At 41.6% G+C, this 15,701-nt stretch overlaps 1 protein-coding gene across 4 annotated transcripts in view; it reads left to right on the forward strand.

Moving 5' to 3' along the window:
* Window positions 1-15,701, forward strand: part of DAAM1 (dishevelled associated activator of morphogenesis 1) — a 180,867-nt gene that overhangs the window by 61,898 nt on the left and 103,268 nt on the right. For all 4 annotated transcript variants that reach the window (XM_054448143.2, XM_054448145.2, XM_054448144.2 and 1 more), the window contains exon 2: window positions 11,026-11,245. In XM_054448143.2, the coding sequence (XP_054304118.1) occupies window positions 11,063-11,245 (183 nt within the window). In that variant the 5' untranslated portion in view covers window positions 11,026-11,062. The remainder of the gene's footprint in view (window positions 1-11,025; window positions 11,246-15,701) is intronic.

Raw genomic sequence — 15,701 nt, forward strand, 5'->3', positions numbered from 1 at the left:
GAGGAGACAGAGCATCTCATTTAGCCTTTAGACTATGCCTGTGAACAGTTTCTCCCTGGGCTAAGAAGGAATCTTCCCCTTGGCTTGAAACATGAATTGGCATGTTTCTTTTAATTAGTAGGTAAGAGCTACATGATCTATCCATTTTCTTTTTTTGCATGGGCTGCTTGGAAGCTCACACCAAAGTGTTGTGCTCTAGCTTTCCTAGTGTTAGATTTTTTTCATGTACAGCCCCCTGGGTTTCTCCCACCTTGACTTTCTGTGTTTCATTCTGTGTTGAAATTTTGGTCTCGTTGTGTTTTCATTGTAAACCATCTTAATTCACTTTCTTAAAACAGAGGGGAGGCAAAAATATGTACAACTTTATTTTTACAGATGATAAAACTGAGTTTCAGAGGATGTAAGTGTCTTTCCTAAAGTCATTCCAAGAAAGAAGTGGTGGAGCTGTTATTTGAACTTGTGTTGCAATTCTGCGGCTGCCTATGTGATATTGTGTCTATCAGTTTTTCCCTAACTGGAAAGCACAGGCATCTGCGTGAGATAGTTGGAGGTTTCTTAATTGTTACCAGAGAGTGAGGCTAATTTTAACCAAGAATCTTTGTTCTTTGTGATGTTTCATTTTCTTCTGTGGAAATTGTATTAAAGTAATCTTGGCATAAAAGTAGGAGAACATAAAAAGAGGAAGGTAATTAGTGAGTTTTAAAATTTGCTTTCAGTGTAAACGTGAATGTATAAAGACCTCTGGGCAAAATTTTATTTCTTTATTTTCAGTTCAGCAAACTGTCATTTACCAAGTATGCCAAGAACCATTTTTCTCCAGAGAAGCCTGTGTAGAAATAAAAAATTATACCTCCTTGACAATAAAATGCCTCCATGATAAAATACAGTTATAATATTTGAGAAGGAACAAGATTGAACAGCATCTGGTTTGGGGCTGTGAGGACTGGGAACAGTACTCACTTCCCCAGGGGACCCTGTCTAGGCCTCACCAGGGAGAGGGACTTAGTGTGACCATGAGCCTTCATTCATCCCAGAGTACCTCCAGTATCTTCTTTAATCCATAGTAAACTTTGCTTCAAGATGTGGTAAACGTAATTGTTGAAATTAAGTATATATTCAACTTCGCATCTCTCAAAATTCGCCTGCATTATTTCAATTGTGAGGAGGTTAAAAAATGCCTAATAATGTATCTCTTTTTTAAACAATGTCTTTTAATATTATTTGCATTTTCTATGTGGATGGCACCAAAGGGTGGACTGCTTGTTTGGGAGGATCTGAAGCCTTAAATACCAAAAGTGTGGTCCTTGTGGTTGGGGGACATTTTCAGAGGCAGCCACATTTACCTGTATTTGTGAAGACTGACTTTAGGGGTCATTACACTTGGATCACAGAGGACCGGAGTGTGTAGAGTACAGGTGATTGCTGGTATCCTGCAACATACAAGTATTCTTTTCCATGACTGATGGCCTTAGTCTCAGATTTTTGAAAGAGCTGCTGGTGATTCAGGAAAGTTGCATTCTTTTGTATATTTGTAAAGAACAAAACTTGGCCTCTTAGATGAGAGAGAGAGCGCTTTGATGTGACAAAGCTGGCTGTGGAGTTGTAATGTTTTATGTTTTTGTAGCCTCCACAATTTAAATTTGTCTTTGTACAGTATCTGAGTGGATCCCTTAGAGGCAGATTGGAACCCAGAGGGAGAAAATTATTTGCATTTCTTTTGACTTCAGCTTACATTTGTTTATTGACTTAACTCACAGACTAGCAACAGGTCAGCAGGGGGAGGGCACAGCTCTCTGTGAGCTGTGATGTCTTCGGGTGCTCCAAGGACACTTTGGGTTTGGCACCTCTCCCAGATGATCTAGACGAGATGTCTTGGCTTCCAGACTCTGGTTTCTGTCACGTGAACAGCACAAACTTCCTAACTCGAGAACCTTGTTATATTGGCTTTAGGGATTTATACCCTAAACCCATGGTTATGGTATTACGTGACACAGAACAGTTGTTGCCAGCTTTTTAGGATCAAAACTTGGAGGTCCTCTTCTTTGCTGCTTACATGCAGGGTTGGGCATAGTGTTTCTGGCAGGGCTTGGAGAAAGACTGTTAATTATGTGCTGGTTGAGGCCTGGTTTGGCCTGAGGGTATGCACGGACTTCACCTGGGTGCCCTCCTCCCTTATCTAGGAAGAAAGTGGGGAAGGAAGTGGGCAGTCCTGGCTTCCACTCTGTGTCCCCCGCCTATGCTGAGGCAGAGCAGCCAGAAGTAGAAAGTGTTTTCAGGGTGCTAATGGCTTTTTTGAACATTTGCATATTGGTTTCCCTGTGCATAGATGCTCTCATTGTTTTCCTCTTGCCTCAGAAAAGTTACTGGGTCGAGAGGACCGACTGCTGGGTGAAGTTCCAGGAGCCACTCCAAGAAGTGCCCTATTAGAACATCCTTTTGGGACCAAGTGTATGGGCAGGGCTGTCCCTCCACTGGACACACTGACTGAGAAACGCCCTTTCCGTTTCCTGATGGAGAGGATGTTGAAACCTGCGGGGAACACACAATTCCCTTTCAGACGTTTCTCCTATAAGCTTTACACTATATCCCGTGATTTTTTTTTTTTAAGCTCCAAATAGTATTTGGCATCTGGTGTATTTGGGAAATGAAACCAGACATGAGGAATGTGAGAGAGCAGAGGAATGGCCAAGGAGAGAAGCAAAGCAGTTTTTTTCCTTTCACATTTTTCTCGATAAGACAATTTGGGTTAACATTATTGTGTTGTTGCAATGCAAATTACACATCAGGGCCCTCTGGAAAATTGCAAAATGTGAGGTAAACTGCAGTTCTGAAAACATGGGTGTGGCAACTAAAGTGGAGGGTCCCCCAACCTTTCTCTTTAAAGTTGCTCTTATTGCATAACTCTGTTTTCTTGTCCTTCTTTTTATGGTTGTGACATGAATTCTATTGTTTCAGAAATTCCAGAGACCATTTATAGTACCAGAACAATGACTATATTTTAGTGTTGAGATGATAATTCTTAGGAAAATTCAATGTCAAATGCTGTCTATCTTGATTCATATAATAGAAGTGGGGAAGAACAATTATGGTCCCCACTGCGCTTTGCAAGTGGATGTAAAAACTCTCGCAACTTCTAACCAAGTTGGTGGCTCTCAGGAACTCATTGTCCCTCCCTCCCTTCCTCCAGCATATCTTGACTGCCATTTCCCCTAAACCCCTCCTGCTAGAGGAAAACCTTGGCAATTGGATTGCTCAGTCTGGACAGTCATCTTATAAATGTGTGGCAGAAGTCCTGACAAACCAATTAAAATAGTCTGCGTATCAGCGAAAATCTGTTTTGTTTATGACAACCTTAACATTTCACTCATGTATTAAATACTGATTGTGTCTTCCTTTGTGGAAAACCAACTTTACATATCACATGTATTGTGACTTGGCATTATCAAAGGGAAAGTGTTAGGGAGGGTTTTCTTGTGGACTGTAGGTTGTTCTCCAATGTTTTATCATCATAATTATCATCATCCACATTCCCTAACATTTGGCCTCAGTTTTTGACTGTTGCTACGTTGAGAGTCTTGCTTGTTTTGTTGAAGAGCAGTACAAATGACTCCAACTTCTAGCTAGGCCACAGATGGATTGGATTTCTTACTCTTCGCTAAGGAAAATGCACCTGCTCCAGAATCTTAAGAAGCATTTTAAATTGTTTCCTTGTGCACAGCATAGCAATAGTCATCTGTAATGTTATAGATGGATTGCAGTTTGGATGTCCCAGAAGTGACTTCTTCCTCTGCAACAATGCCAGAAGCTGAGATTAGGAGATGTGCTCTGGTTCAGGGCCCAGCTGTCATGGTGGAATTAGTCCTCTTCCTCAGGCTGATCTGATTAAAAAGAGACCGATGTGGAAACCTAGGTCCCTAGTTTCAGAAACTATGCATTCCTTCTTCATCGGACAGGAAAAGGACCAGCTCCCCTCCCTGATGTATGTCTGCACTAGACTATGATCTCCCCAAATGGCATTTTGAGTTTTCTTCGTCTGTGTCTCCAGTAGCTAAGACTCTGTGGATGTATTGAGGAAGTTCAGATCATGATGGCTGAGTAAGTGAATATTTTCTTGGGCAAAACGTTGACTGAGTATAAGATATTGGGGAAATGTCTAAAAGATTTTATCAGCGAGTCTCTTTTCAATGGCACTTACTTGGGAATGAGTTGAAAAACCACGCACCAGCTAGTTTGGCCAGAAACTCCTCGCTCTTGGGAAGCTGGAAAGCTGCAAATATCCCAAGGATGGAATTCATTTATGAGGCTTCTGTCAGCATCAGAAAGCTTGACAAGTACCTAAGGAGAACTTGATGATCTGATTGGCTTCAAATGTCTTGGTGGGTTTGAAAACAGATCTGCAGACAACTATGGGAAGAACACCCAGTCACGTATCTCTGACATTCAGAGGTGAGACCATCTGTTCACTTAGGCATTTATACTTTTGCATTCAACAAACATTTGTTGAGAATATACTACGTGCCAGGAATTGACTAAAACTTAATCCCTGCCTTCAGGATCTCATAGTCTAGTGGGGGAAATGGACATTAAAAAAAAAAAAAAGGCACTCAAGTATGTATATCATGCTAGAGGTGTAGAAAGAAATGTGTAACTGTCCTGGGAAACTGAAGGCCTACAAAGCAGCAGTATTTGAGCAGAATCTTGAATGGTGAGTGGAAGACAGCCAGATAAGGAAGACACCGCAGGCTGAGGACGCTGTAGACGTGTGGGCTGAAAAGTGCGACCATTGCCAAGGTCTGATGAGTGCACGCACGTGCCTGCGTATGAGGCATGTTTAGGATATTGGGAGATGTGGGCTGGAAAATAAAGTTGGCAAGGGTCAGGGCAGAGACCTCCTTCCAGCACGTAACTCCTCTGGTCTGGGCCCTGCCATCTTCAGCCTCTTCCTTCCTAGCGCCCCCACGACTCAGCATCCACCATGGCTCATTAGGCTTCAGCCACATTGGTCTTCCCTAGTGACTCAAACGTGCCAGCTCCCCACCCACCCTGGTCTTCACACACACCTCCTTTAACCCAGAATCCTCTTCCCCAACACTTTGCAGGGCTGGTCCCTTTTTATCCATCAGGTCTCAGCTTAAATGCCTGTGGTCAGGAGAGGCCATCCCTGATCATACTATCTGAAGGAGCTGCCCTCCCACCACTACCACCATTGCCCTTCACTTTCTTCCTTGCATCCCCTGTAACATGAGCCAACTTCAGGAATAATGTTTTAGTCTTCTTGATTTTTTTCCTGCCTTCCCCAAAGCACGCAGGCATCTTTTCTCATTTTCATCCCTCTTCCCTTAGTGCCCAGCACAGTGTTTGGAATATTTGGCTCATAATTTTTACTTGATAAACATTTGACTTAATGATGAAATGGGTGGATATGATGGGCTGGGGCAGCTGTTGTTACTTTTATGATGTATGGGCTTCTCCGCATAAACATCTCTGCCTTTACCAACAAATCAAGTGTGTATGGGCATGGGCAGCATTCAGGGTATTAGGAGATGGGGGCTGGAAAATCAAGTTGTTAAGGGCCAATGCAGAGACCTCTCCAGTGTGTGGCCCCTCAAACTTTATCTTCCTGATGGCCCACCTCCTTCCATCTTAAGTCTCACCTGTGAAATGGGGATGATGAAATGAAGTGATGGGTCTCCTCTTAAGTCTCACCTATGAAATGGGGATGATGAAATGAAGTGATGGGTCTCCTCTTAAGTCTCACCTATGAAATGGGGATGATGAAATGAAGTGATGGGTCTCCTCTTAAGTCTTACCTGTGAAATGGGGATGATGAAATGAAGTGATGGGTCTCCTCTTAAGTCTCAGCTGTGAAATGGGGATGATGAAGTGATGGGTCTCCTCTTAAGTCTTACCTGTGAAATGGGGATGATGAAATGAAGTGATGGGTCTCCTCTTAAGTCTTACCTGTGAAATGGGGATGATGAAATGAAGTGATGGGTCTCCTCTTAAGTCTTACCTGTGAAATGGGGATGATGAAATGAAGTGATGGGTGTGAATATGCGTATTAAATCATATATACTGGGCAGTTGTTGGGATCACTAGTCAGTGAAGTGCTAGGGAAGTTAAGGTATGCAGGTGCTTCCGAGGAGTCCAGCAGAATGATTCCTTTCATTTCCTGTTTTGGTCTGTATCTAAAAGACTAGGCTCTGAATAGTGGAGCTCCATATACGGGGAAAAAATGGATGTCTGTTGGAAATCTCCAACACATGCCATCATCTAGAGTTTAGGGATGGGTTTAATAAAGGACCTTGTATTTGGGGATCCATGGAGGAGCCAGCATAAAAACTTGGCCTTTGGGTTTCACTGAGGCTTCCACATACAAATTACCTGTCAAAGGCAATATTTGGTACTTATTGAAAGGATTTCAGTTAGGTTCTTAAATATAGTAGACTCTGTGTCTTATTACCCATCTTCAAAACTAGCCAAGAACTTCATATTCTTTTGTTTATGGAACTGTTGGGATTTTCTTTTTAAGACTTGAAAAATGCTTTGGACTGATTTTTAGATCTTAACATTACCCCCGACTTCTCGCCCCTCCTCAGTACAGCCAGAATGTAATATAACTTGGGTTTAAGTGAAACTTTTAACATGCAAAAGGAAAACTATTGCTATGTTTATTTATTCCGTAAATACTTTGATTGTACCTCTATGTGCAAAATACTAAATGACATGTGCCATGTCACTTTTCCTCCTGATTCTTCAATGAGGGAATAAAGACCCAGACCTCGATTTACAGTTAACTGTTGGCTGTACATGATGGAGGTCACAAAATGCTTAGAGATCCCAGACCATATCTAGTTAGGCGGATTAGCAAGACTGCCTGAAAGAGATAGCTGGAAGTGAGCTTTGAAGGCTGAATGTGGGCTGTAGGACCCTCCATGAGCTGGTCCGTGCCTATTTTAGCCTACTTTATTTTCTTGCCCTCATTTCCCGGTAGCCTGAACACTGCCTTCCTGCCCTGTCTTCCTGGGGAACACTTCCCCATCTCCCACAGTCATACAGACCTTGTCGGTAGTCCCAGAATGATCTCTCTTCAGTTTACCGAGGATAAGATATGGGACACTGGCTTGGCTTCTGAGTGGGATGTGGTCCCTGCCCTGAGGACACATACCAGAGACGAATATTAACAGTTATATTTTAATGAGATAAGTAATGACTCCCATGTCCTAATGTACATCAGCGCTGCTGCTGCCTACCTGTGTTGGGTACAAGAATTCAGATTAGGCTGAGCGTGGTGGCTCACGCCTGTAATCCCGGCACTTTGGGAGGCCGAGGCAGGCAGATCACGAGGTCAGGAGATCGAGACCATCTTGGCTAACATGGTGAAACCCCATCTCTACTAAAATTACAAAAAATTAGCTGGACGTGGTGGCGGGCGTCTGTAGTCCCAGCTACTGGGGAGGCTGAGGCAGGAGAATGGCGTGAACCCAGGAGGCGGAGCTTGCAGTGAGCCGAGATCGTGCCACTGCACTCTAGCCTGGGTGACAGAGCGAGATTCCGTCTCAAAAAAAAAAAAAAAATTGAGATTAAGCATTTAAACTTTTATAGCAATTTGACATTGCTGAGATCTTTCAGTTTATAACAAATTGGATGAAAACAACTAGTCCTTTACCACAGATAGTTTGAAAAGCTGGTATGTAGATTAACCTAACTTGGATATTTTTGATAGGAACATTTTTGCATACTCATACTCATTTCCCCCTCTAATATAAGCAGATAATCATATCAATGGGTTTTTTAAATCTCACTTTATTAATTGTGAAAATAGTATGTCTTCAATATGCCAACTTAGGAAGTGTGGAAGAGTCTTTTTGTTAGTTAAAACAAACGAGGTAATCTCTACATTTGTCACAGAACTAACTTCTGCCTGCATTTTGTTATATTTATTTTGTTCTTTTATCCTGCTCATATATGTAAATTTTTTTCTCACAAAAATGGGACACTGTATTGTTTATTCTTTACGTGTTTGCGTGTCATTAAATATTATTTTACAAAGGGCTGCTTGGTAGTCTGTTATCTAGTTGTACCATAATTTATTTACCTTTTCTGTATAGTCCTTCATTACAAGCACTTATTCTGTGCCCTTATTTGCTCTTGCAGATAATGCTTTGGAAATTTCTGTGAAAACATTTTTGATAATATCTCTGAATATTTCCTAAGCATACGTTTTCAGAAGTAGAAATACTAGGTCAAAATGTGTGACCATTTTAAGACTTTGATAAATTGCCTTTCAGAAATGTAGAACTGAATTTCAGCTATCAGTAGCAGTGGGTGTACTCTCAGGATTGGTACTTTCAGAGTGGGAGGATGTTGCTAGACAAAGGCAAGAGCGAGAAGGAATGAGTAGTCTACTTGGGTGGAAGGTGAGAGGAATGCAAGATGTTTATGGGGCATGGAAAATGGCCTGTTGAGTAAAGTGTAGGATATTTTTGAGGAAGTAGGAAAGACAGAAAAGTTGAGCTGAAATCCACTGAAAGCCAATTTAGAATGGTATTGGGGAGCCATTGGCAGATTTTTCAGTGGGGAGATGAGAGCCAGGGCTCTGCTCTGAGAAGATGGTGGTATAGATAGCACAGTCTGTACTATACCACTCATTCCCTGTACCCTTCATGCCCCTTCCTACCTCATGCCTTTGCTTGTACTGTTCCCTCTGCCTAAAGACCCTGTTTTCCATATTCTGTCAAAACTCCACTCATCCATCAGGGACCACCCCCAGATTCTTAGGTAATTCCTGCTCAGTTTACATGGCACTTATTGGCATATTACCTTCATTATAACTATCTGGTGAACTACTGTCTCTCACTAGAGTATGAGCTTCTAGTGAGTGACCTGTTCATTTCCATATGCTTAGGCGACTACTGTCATTCCTGGTACATAGTGGGTATTAATGCACATTTGCCAAAGGAATCCCAATTATGACATATGTCTCAGTATGACCTTGCACAAGTATACCCTAGGCCAGGAGACATATGCTTCAACAGAACAGGATGTTGGATGTTTGACTTAGTCTTTATTTAAGAGCCAGTTAGAGCATCATTGTGGACTCCATGATAGATACCCTGCTTTTAACCTTTCCCTCCCTTCCCGTCACAGAACCTCCCAGTTCCTGACTGTAGAGACCACTTTGCCTTCAAGTCAGCTGAGGACTAGACTGTGGAAGTCTCTGGAAATTATAGTTGTTTATGAGTGCTTTTACTTATTTACGTAGTAGTGTTAATTACAAAATCAAGAAATTGGCTACAGATTTTGGAGTTGGATTATATGATTTGGAAGATGCCATAAGTCGATGGGTTGGAGTTTACTTTTAAGAACAAAAAAAAGTTCAAAGAAGGCATCTATTTTCTCACTGTCCACATTTGTTAAATGTTGACAAACTTGACCCTAGTCTTTCTTCTATGTGTATACTTTTATATTTAAGTGTATAAATAATGCATTCACAGCCTTGTTCTACCACCTTCCCTGACCAAGATATGTTTCTCCTCCCCTGCCCTTCCATCTCTTGAAGGACCAATTCTCATCCCACCTTTTTTTTTTTTCTTTTAACCTCATCTCTTTTTAAACATTGAAGACTTATAACAGTTATACATCTAAATGTGTCCACTATTCTTAAAAAAGCATGAAAAGAACTTTCTTTTTCTTGCCTTTTTCTGATCTTATTCTACTCTAAGAAGAGAGGAATTAGCGATTTGCTGTCTATCCTTCTGGACCATTTGGTGGAAATAAATTTACATGTATGGCTTTTTGTATGACGTTTTTAAAAAGACACAATGGCATCATGCTATGCCTATTGTTCTTCTTTGACTTGGTTTTTTCAATAGACAGTATCAACTGGAAATCTTTCCAAGGCAATATGTACAGTTGTAACTTAAAACATACCCTCTATCATCATTAAAAACATATTTTTGTGGTGACAATTTGGATTCAAAAGGGTAAAAGTGAAAATAAATAGTTCTCCAACCCTCTGTTTTTATTTTGAGGATTACTGCTATTAATAGTTTCTTTCATATATTTATAAATACATACATTCTTTAAATCATGTACTCCTATAGCATTTTCAACATTTTTCCATATCTACATATACAAATGCCTTGGTTCTTTTAAATGAGTGTATAATATACTTTTAGATGAGAGAGAGAGAGAGAGAGTGTGTGTGTGTGTGTGTGTGTGTGTGTGTGTGTGTGTGTGTGTGTGTGTGTGTGTGTGTGTGTGTGTGTGTGTGTGTGTGTGTAATTTAACCATTTCCTTTCCTGACTGGTGAATTCATTTTCTCTTTTCAGTTTGAAAATCTCTGGCCCATCTAGCTCAAGTCCTGGCTTTATTGTAAATTTAAATTAGTTAATACAGTGAACATTTATGGAGTGCCTTCTCTCTTCCTGGGATTGTGCAGGGCACTAGGCCTACAAAATACTTGATGCACAGCCGCTTCCCCTCACTTCAGTTACCACAGTCTAACAGGAAGACACACTCATAAAGAGCTTAGAATGTGATCATGCTAAAGTGGATATATATGTCCTAGCATATATGTTATTCTATTTAGGGAAGAGACTTTTAAGTCAGTCTGGAATCAGACTTTAAAAGATAAGGAAGAGATCTCTTAGGGGGCAAGGAAGAGAAGGTCACTCTTCCGAGAAGAGTAACAAGAACAAACTAGGTCGGCAGGAAAGGGAATGTGATGTACAAAGAACAGAGAGTAGCTCAGTGTAATTAGAGTGTATGTTGTCGGAAGAGTGGCTGGAGTTGTCCTGTTTGCTCAGCAGTTATTACAGGAAACAGTCAACAAATGAATAGAAGGGTGTGTGTTCTCTGTCCAAGTGGACTCCAAACCCACTCGGTGTTGTTCTCTCTGTGCCCTGCAGGGCGCACACAATGTCGTCAGCACATGGAGCTCTTTCTTGAGTTGGTCTGGCCTTTTAAAAATCATTTTGTCTGTTCCTGTACTCTTAACCGTGTCATATCCTCTTTTTGCAGAGTTTAGTCACATCAAGAAATAGAACAGAATTCAGCCATGGCCCCAAGAAAGAGAGGTGGACGAGGTATTTCATTCATCTTTTGCTGTTTCCGAAATAATGATCACCCAGAAATCACGTATCGGCTGCGAAACGATAGCAACTTTGCGCTTCAGACCATGGAGCCAGCATTGCCCATGCCCCCTGTGGAGGAGCTGGATGTCATGTTCAGTGAACTGGTGGTGAGTCCCAGTTTTCTATCCTGGCATTGGTGGGGAGCCAGGGAAGGAGAAGAGGAGAGGATGTGAATGAGTTGGTTTGGTTTGACATGGACTTTTCCTTTTCAGTGAAATGGCCCCCATTCACCTTTATGTCTGCACCCTCACTGTCAGCACTAAACCTGTGGAGAAGGAAGAGTTAGAAGAGGGTAGTATTACTACATCCAAGTGCTTTGCTGGTGCTTTAAGTGGGTGGAGGGATTTAGACCTTCAGTTCTTCAAATATGTGGCAGTACTGCATCTTAAGTTACCCTTCCTAATTTGTCTCCATCCCAATCCTTAGTCTATACATTAGGCTAAATAATTCCTTCATTTACTTCACACCTATCGGGATTCCCTAATGCCCCCCTACCCCAACACCGAATGTACAGTATTAATGTATTTTTTAAAAATTAGTCATACTTCCCATCCTGTCATTGATCCTTTGGTGAAAGACATTATTACTTCAGTACAGCATCATTATTTAGCCTGATGATAGGATTAGAATAATAACTGCTGTGGGAATCTTTTTATAGATACTATCATATTTTAGAATCAAGTATACTGAAATGACGGATGCATCTAGTGCAGGACCCATTCATCAAGAGATGTAAGTACGTTCTTCAGCTTAGCTTTTCAAGCATCAGGTGGTGTTTCTATTCTGTATTTTAGAAGATATTATGGCATAGTTTAAAGGGGTGCTAGCATAGGAATTAGGAAGACTTTTGTTCAAATCACTGCTTTGACTTTATCTTCATAATTGTAAAAAATCATGTTATTTTTATGTTCCTGTTTTCTGAAGGAAAAAAACATCTTCTTCTAGGTTTGATATAATGTTTCAGTGAGAACAGTACACAGTGGGAGTGGCCCAGTGCCTGGCCTTTAAACATGCTTAATAAATGTTACATGGATACTGTATCCTGCCTTGATCACCACTGGCATTTTGTAATGGAATTAGTTCTTCTTTTTTTTTTTCTTCAACTTTTATTTTAAGTTCTGGGGTACATATGCAGAATGTGCAGGTTTGTTACATAAGTGAACGTGTGCCATGGTGGTTTGCTGCACAGATCATCCATCCCATCACCTAGGTATTAAGCCCGGCATTCATTAGCTGTTCTTCCTGATACTCTCCCCACTCCACTGTACCCCTGCCTCCTGCCACATGCCCCAGTGTGTGTTGTTTCCCCCCATGTGTCCATGTGTTCTCATCATTCAGCTCCCGCTTATTAGTGAGAGCACATGGTGTTTGGTTTTCTGTTCGTGCATTAGTTTGCTGAGGATAATGGCTTCCAGCTCCATCCATGTTCCTGTGAAGGACATGATCTCATTTGTAATGGAGTTAGTTCTAAACGGACCATTCATATTGTCCAACAGACATTAGAGAATACTATTCATTTTGCATGATTCTTTGGTCAAGGACATACTGTAGGCTGCATTAGTGTTCTCCTTGGGTAATATCTGAACTGACCATGTCACTCCAACTCTTATAGACCAGAATTCATTTATAAAGCAGAAAGATAAGCCAATATGAGAGAGGTTATGAAGCTGATGTTTGATTTCTGGTCTCCTGTGTGGAGCGATGGGCCTATTGCCAACCAGAGTTGGTCAGGAAAAAGGAAAGATGACTACTACCAGTGTACTTACGCTTTATGATCTTGAATATTTTCAATGTCTAAGGAATCTCTTCCTTCTCTGATCTCCACTGCATGAATAACTCTGTTGCAGGTGTTAACAAGGAAGTTTGAAATAGAAAGCCAGAACCTGCCCCCCAAAGATCTGACAGTAGTAGAAGGAGATCCATTATGAAGAAGGTATAATGGCACCAAAAGAATAATCACAAATTACCTGTGTGTGTAATATCTGTTGTGCGGTGTGGGTCAAGGATATGAGGAAGGTGGTTAGGGAAGACTTTATGGAGGAAGTGAGCTGTCAGCAGGAATTGAAGGTGAGAAGAAAAGTTGGGGGGATCCATGTTAATGACTGTCTCAGTCATCTTAAACTAGGTTATGCTGTGATAGCAAAACCCCAGTGGTTATAACAGCAGAGGCTTATTGCTTGCTGTGCTGTGTGTCTACTGTGGGTCTGCTATAGTTCTGCTCCTTCCTGTCTTCTGTCCAATACCCAGGCAGGGTGGAGGAGGAAAGGCAAACCTGGCAAACCACTCATAGGCTGTAAGCTTATGCTTGGAAATAACGGGTGTCACTTGTGCCCACATTTCATTGGCCAGTGCAGATCACATGGCCACACCTGAGTTTGCATGTAAGGAGGCATCATTCTTCTGTAGAGACTGGTACCACAAGTCATGTGGCCAAGCCTGAGGTCATGGGGCAGGCAGATGACACATAGTCCTCTTCTAGGGAGGGGCAGTGAATCATCTACCAAGACAGCAATCAAGAAGGGCAGTAATGATGCATTGACAGGCAGGGTTTCCCACTAAAAATGTTTTAAAACTGAAAGTCTCTGGTTCAAGTTGGTGTTTGGATTAAAATAAGGAAAAAAAAAAAGTCAACCAAAGGACATAGGTGTTGCTGATAGCTAATGACTGCCCTCAGTGGTAGTAGAGCTGGTAGGCAGAGCTGGCACCCTCAAAGCATTCCACATCTACAGTCCTTTCAGCCATATTCTGTCAGTCTCCCAAAATGAGAGCGAGGAGCCCGTGTGGTGGCAGCTTCATGTACATCTTGAAGACAGCTCATTGTTTTGTATTCATAAGGGAGAAAATTCCACTCTCTCTGCCTTATTGATGTCTCTATTCTGTGTGAAAATTGCCTACAGCTGCTAGTTGTGAGAAAGCCAATGCCAAACCAGAACTTTAAGCTGAAACCATTGGAAAACAAATTATCTTGTGGTTTGTATCTGTCCTGGTAAGTGAAGGATGAATTTTTGTCTACTCTTGACTTCAGGGACTAAGACCAAAAATCTATCCAATTGTCAGGGGTGGCCTGGCCAAGAGAGGTAGGTTCAAAGCTGCTGCAAGCCTCTGCCCCAGGTTCTCTTGAGTAGTAGCTGAAGCAATTCTGCCTCTGGTCTGGTACAGCAGAGGGAGGCCACATGTAGTGGTGGACAGTGCCTGGTCTCTGGAGTCAAACACTTTTCCCAAATGCCAGCTCTGTAGCCTAGGAAATCTCCCTTTAAGATTACTTCTGTTTGAATTTTAGTTGTTTCCTTACCTATAAAATGGAGATAATACCATCTTGTTGATAGGGTTGGTGTAGAGGTGAAAGAAGATAACCTTTAAAAAGTCTGGCACCTAATAGATGATTTACACCCCACAGACTAATACTGCAAGAGGGATGAGAGATAATTCTAGTGTCTTCCAGACACAACACTCTAAGCAGATATTTCAGTTTTTCCTTTTCTTGAAAGCAAATCTGCCCTGGTGTGAGCGGGCCAATATGGGTCCTAACTTGCAGACCATCTTACTTCTGTATCTATTAGAAAGCATATCATCAGAGCTGGTTGTTGTAAGCTAGTTTCCTTTGCCTCATCTGATGAGTCACTCATTTGATGTTTTTAAAAATGATACCAAGTAGATTTCTTTCAGAATTGATTACTGCAACTGTATCACCTCATTAATAAAGCAAGCCTCAATAGGAGGTCAGCCATGTGAATCTTTAAAGAAGGTGGGCAGCATGGAGCACCTTGTTCTCTAGTAGGCTCCCTGCTGTAGGCAGGGGAATCAGAATTAGTCCTACCTCAGGACTTAGCATTGTCTCTCTAGTCTCATCCTGCTTAACTTAAAAAAAACAAAAAACAAAAACAGCTTTATTGAGAAATAATTCATATATAATTCACCTATGTAAAGTGTGCAATTCAGTGGCTTTTAGTATATTAATAGAATTGTGCAACCATTACCAAAATCACTTTTAGCAATCACCCTAGCATGTAACCTCCAAATCCATAAACCATCACTCCTCATTCATGCCTAACTGCAACACCCCCTAACAAACAATAATCTTTGTGTCTCTGAGAATTTGGCTACTCTGGATAGCTCATATCAATGGAATTATACAATATGTGGTCCTCTGTGACTGGCTTCTTTGACTTCACAGAGTGTTTTCAAGGTTCACCCTTAGCGCATGTACCAGTACTTCATTCCTTTTTCTTGCCTAATAATATTCCATTATGTGGATATACCCTTTTTTTTTTTTTTTTTTTTTTTTTTTTTTGAGACAGAGTCTCATTCTGTTACCCAGGCTGGAGTGCAGTGGCGCGATCTCGGCTCACTGCAACCTCCGCCCTGGGTTCAAGCGATTATTTTGCCTCAGCTTCCTGAGTAGCTGGGACTACAAGCACGCACCACTGCGCCCAGCTATTTTTGTATTTTTTTTTAGAGACGGGGTTTTGCCATGTTGGTCAGGCTGGTCTTGAACTCCTGACCTTGTGATCCGCCCACCTCAGCCTCCCAAAGTGCTGGGATGACAGGCGTGAGCCACCATGC

This window comes from Pongo pygmaeus, chromosome 15 (assembly GCF_028885625.2).
Source record: "Pongo pygmaeus isolate AG05252 chromosome 15, NHGRI_mPonPyg2-v2.0_pri, whole genome shotgun sequence".
Lineage (NCBI taxonomy): Eukaryota > Metazoa > Chordata > Mammalia > Primates > Hominidae > Pongo > Pongo pygmaeus.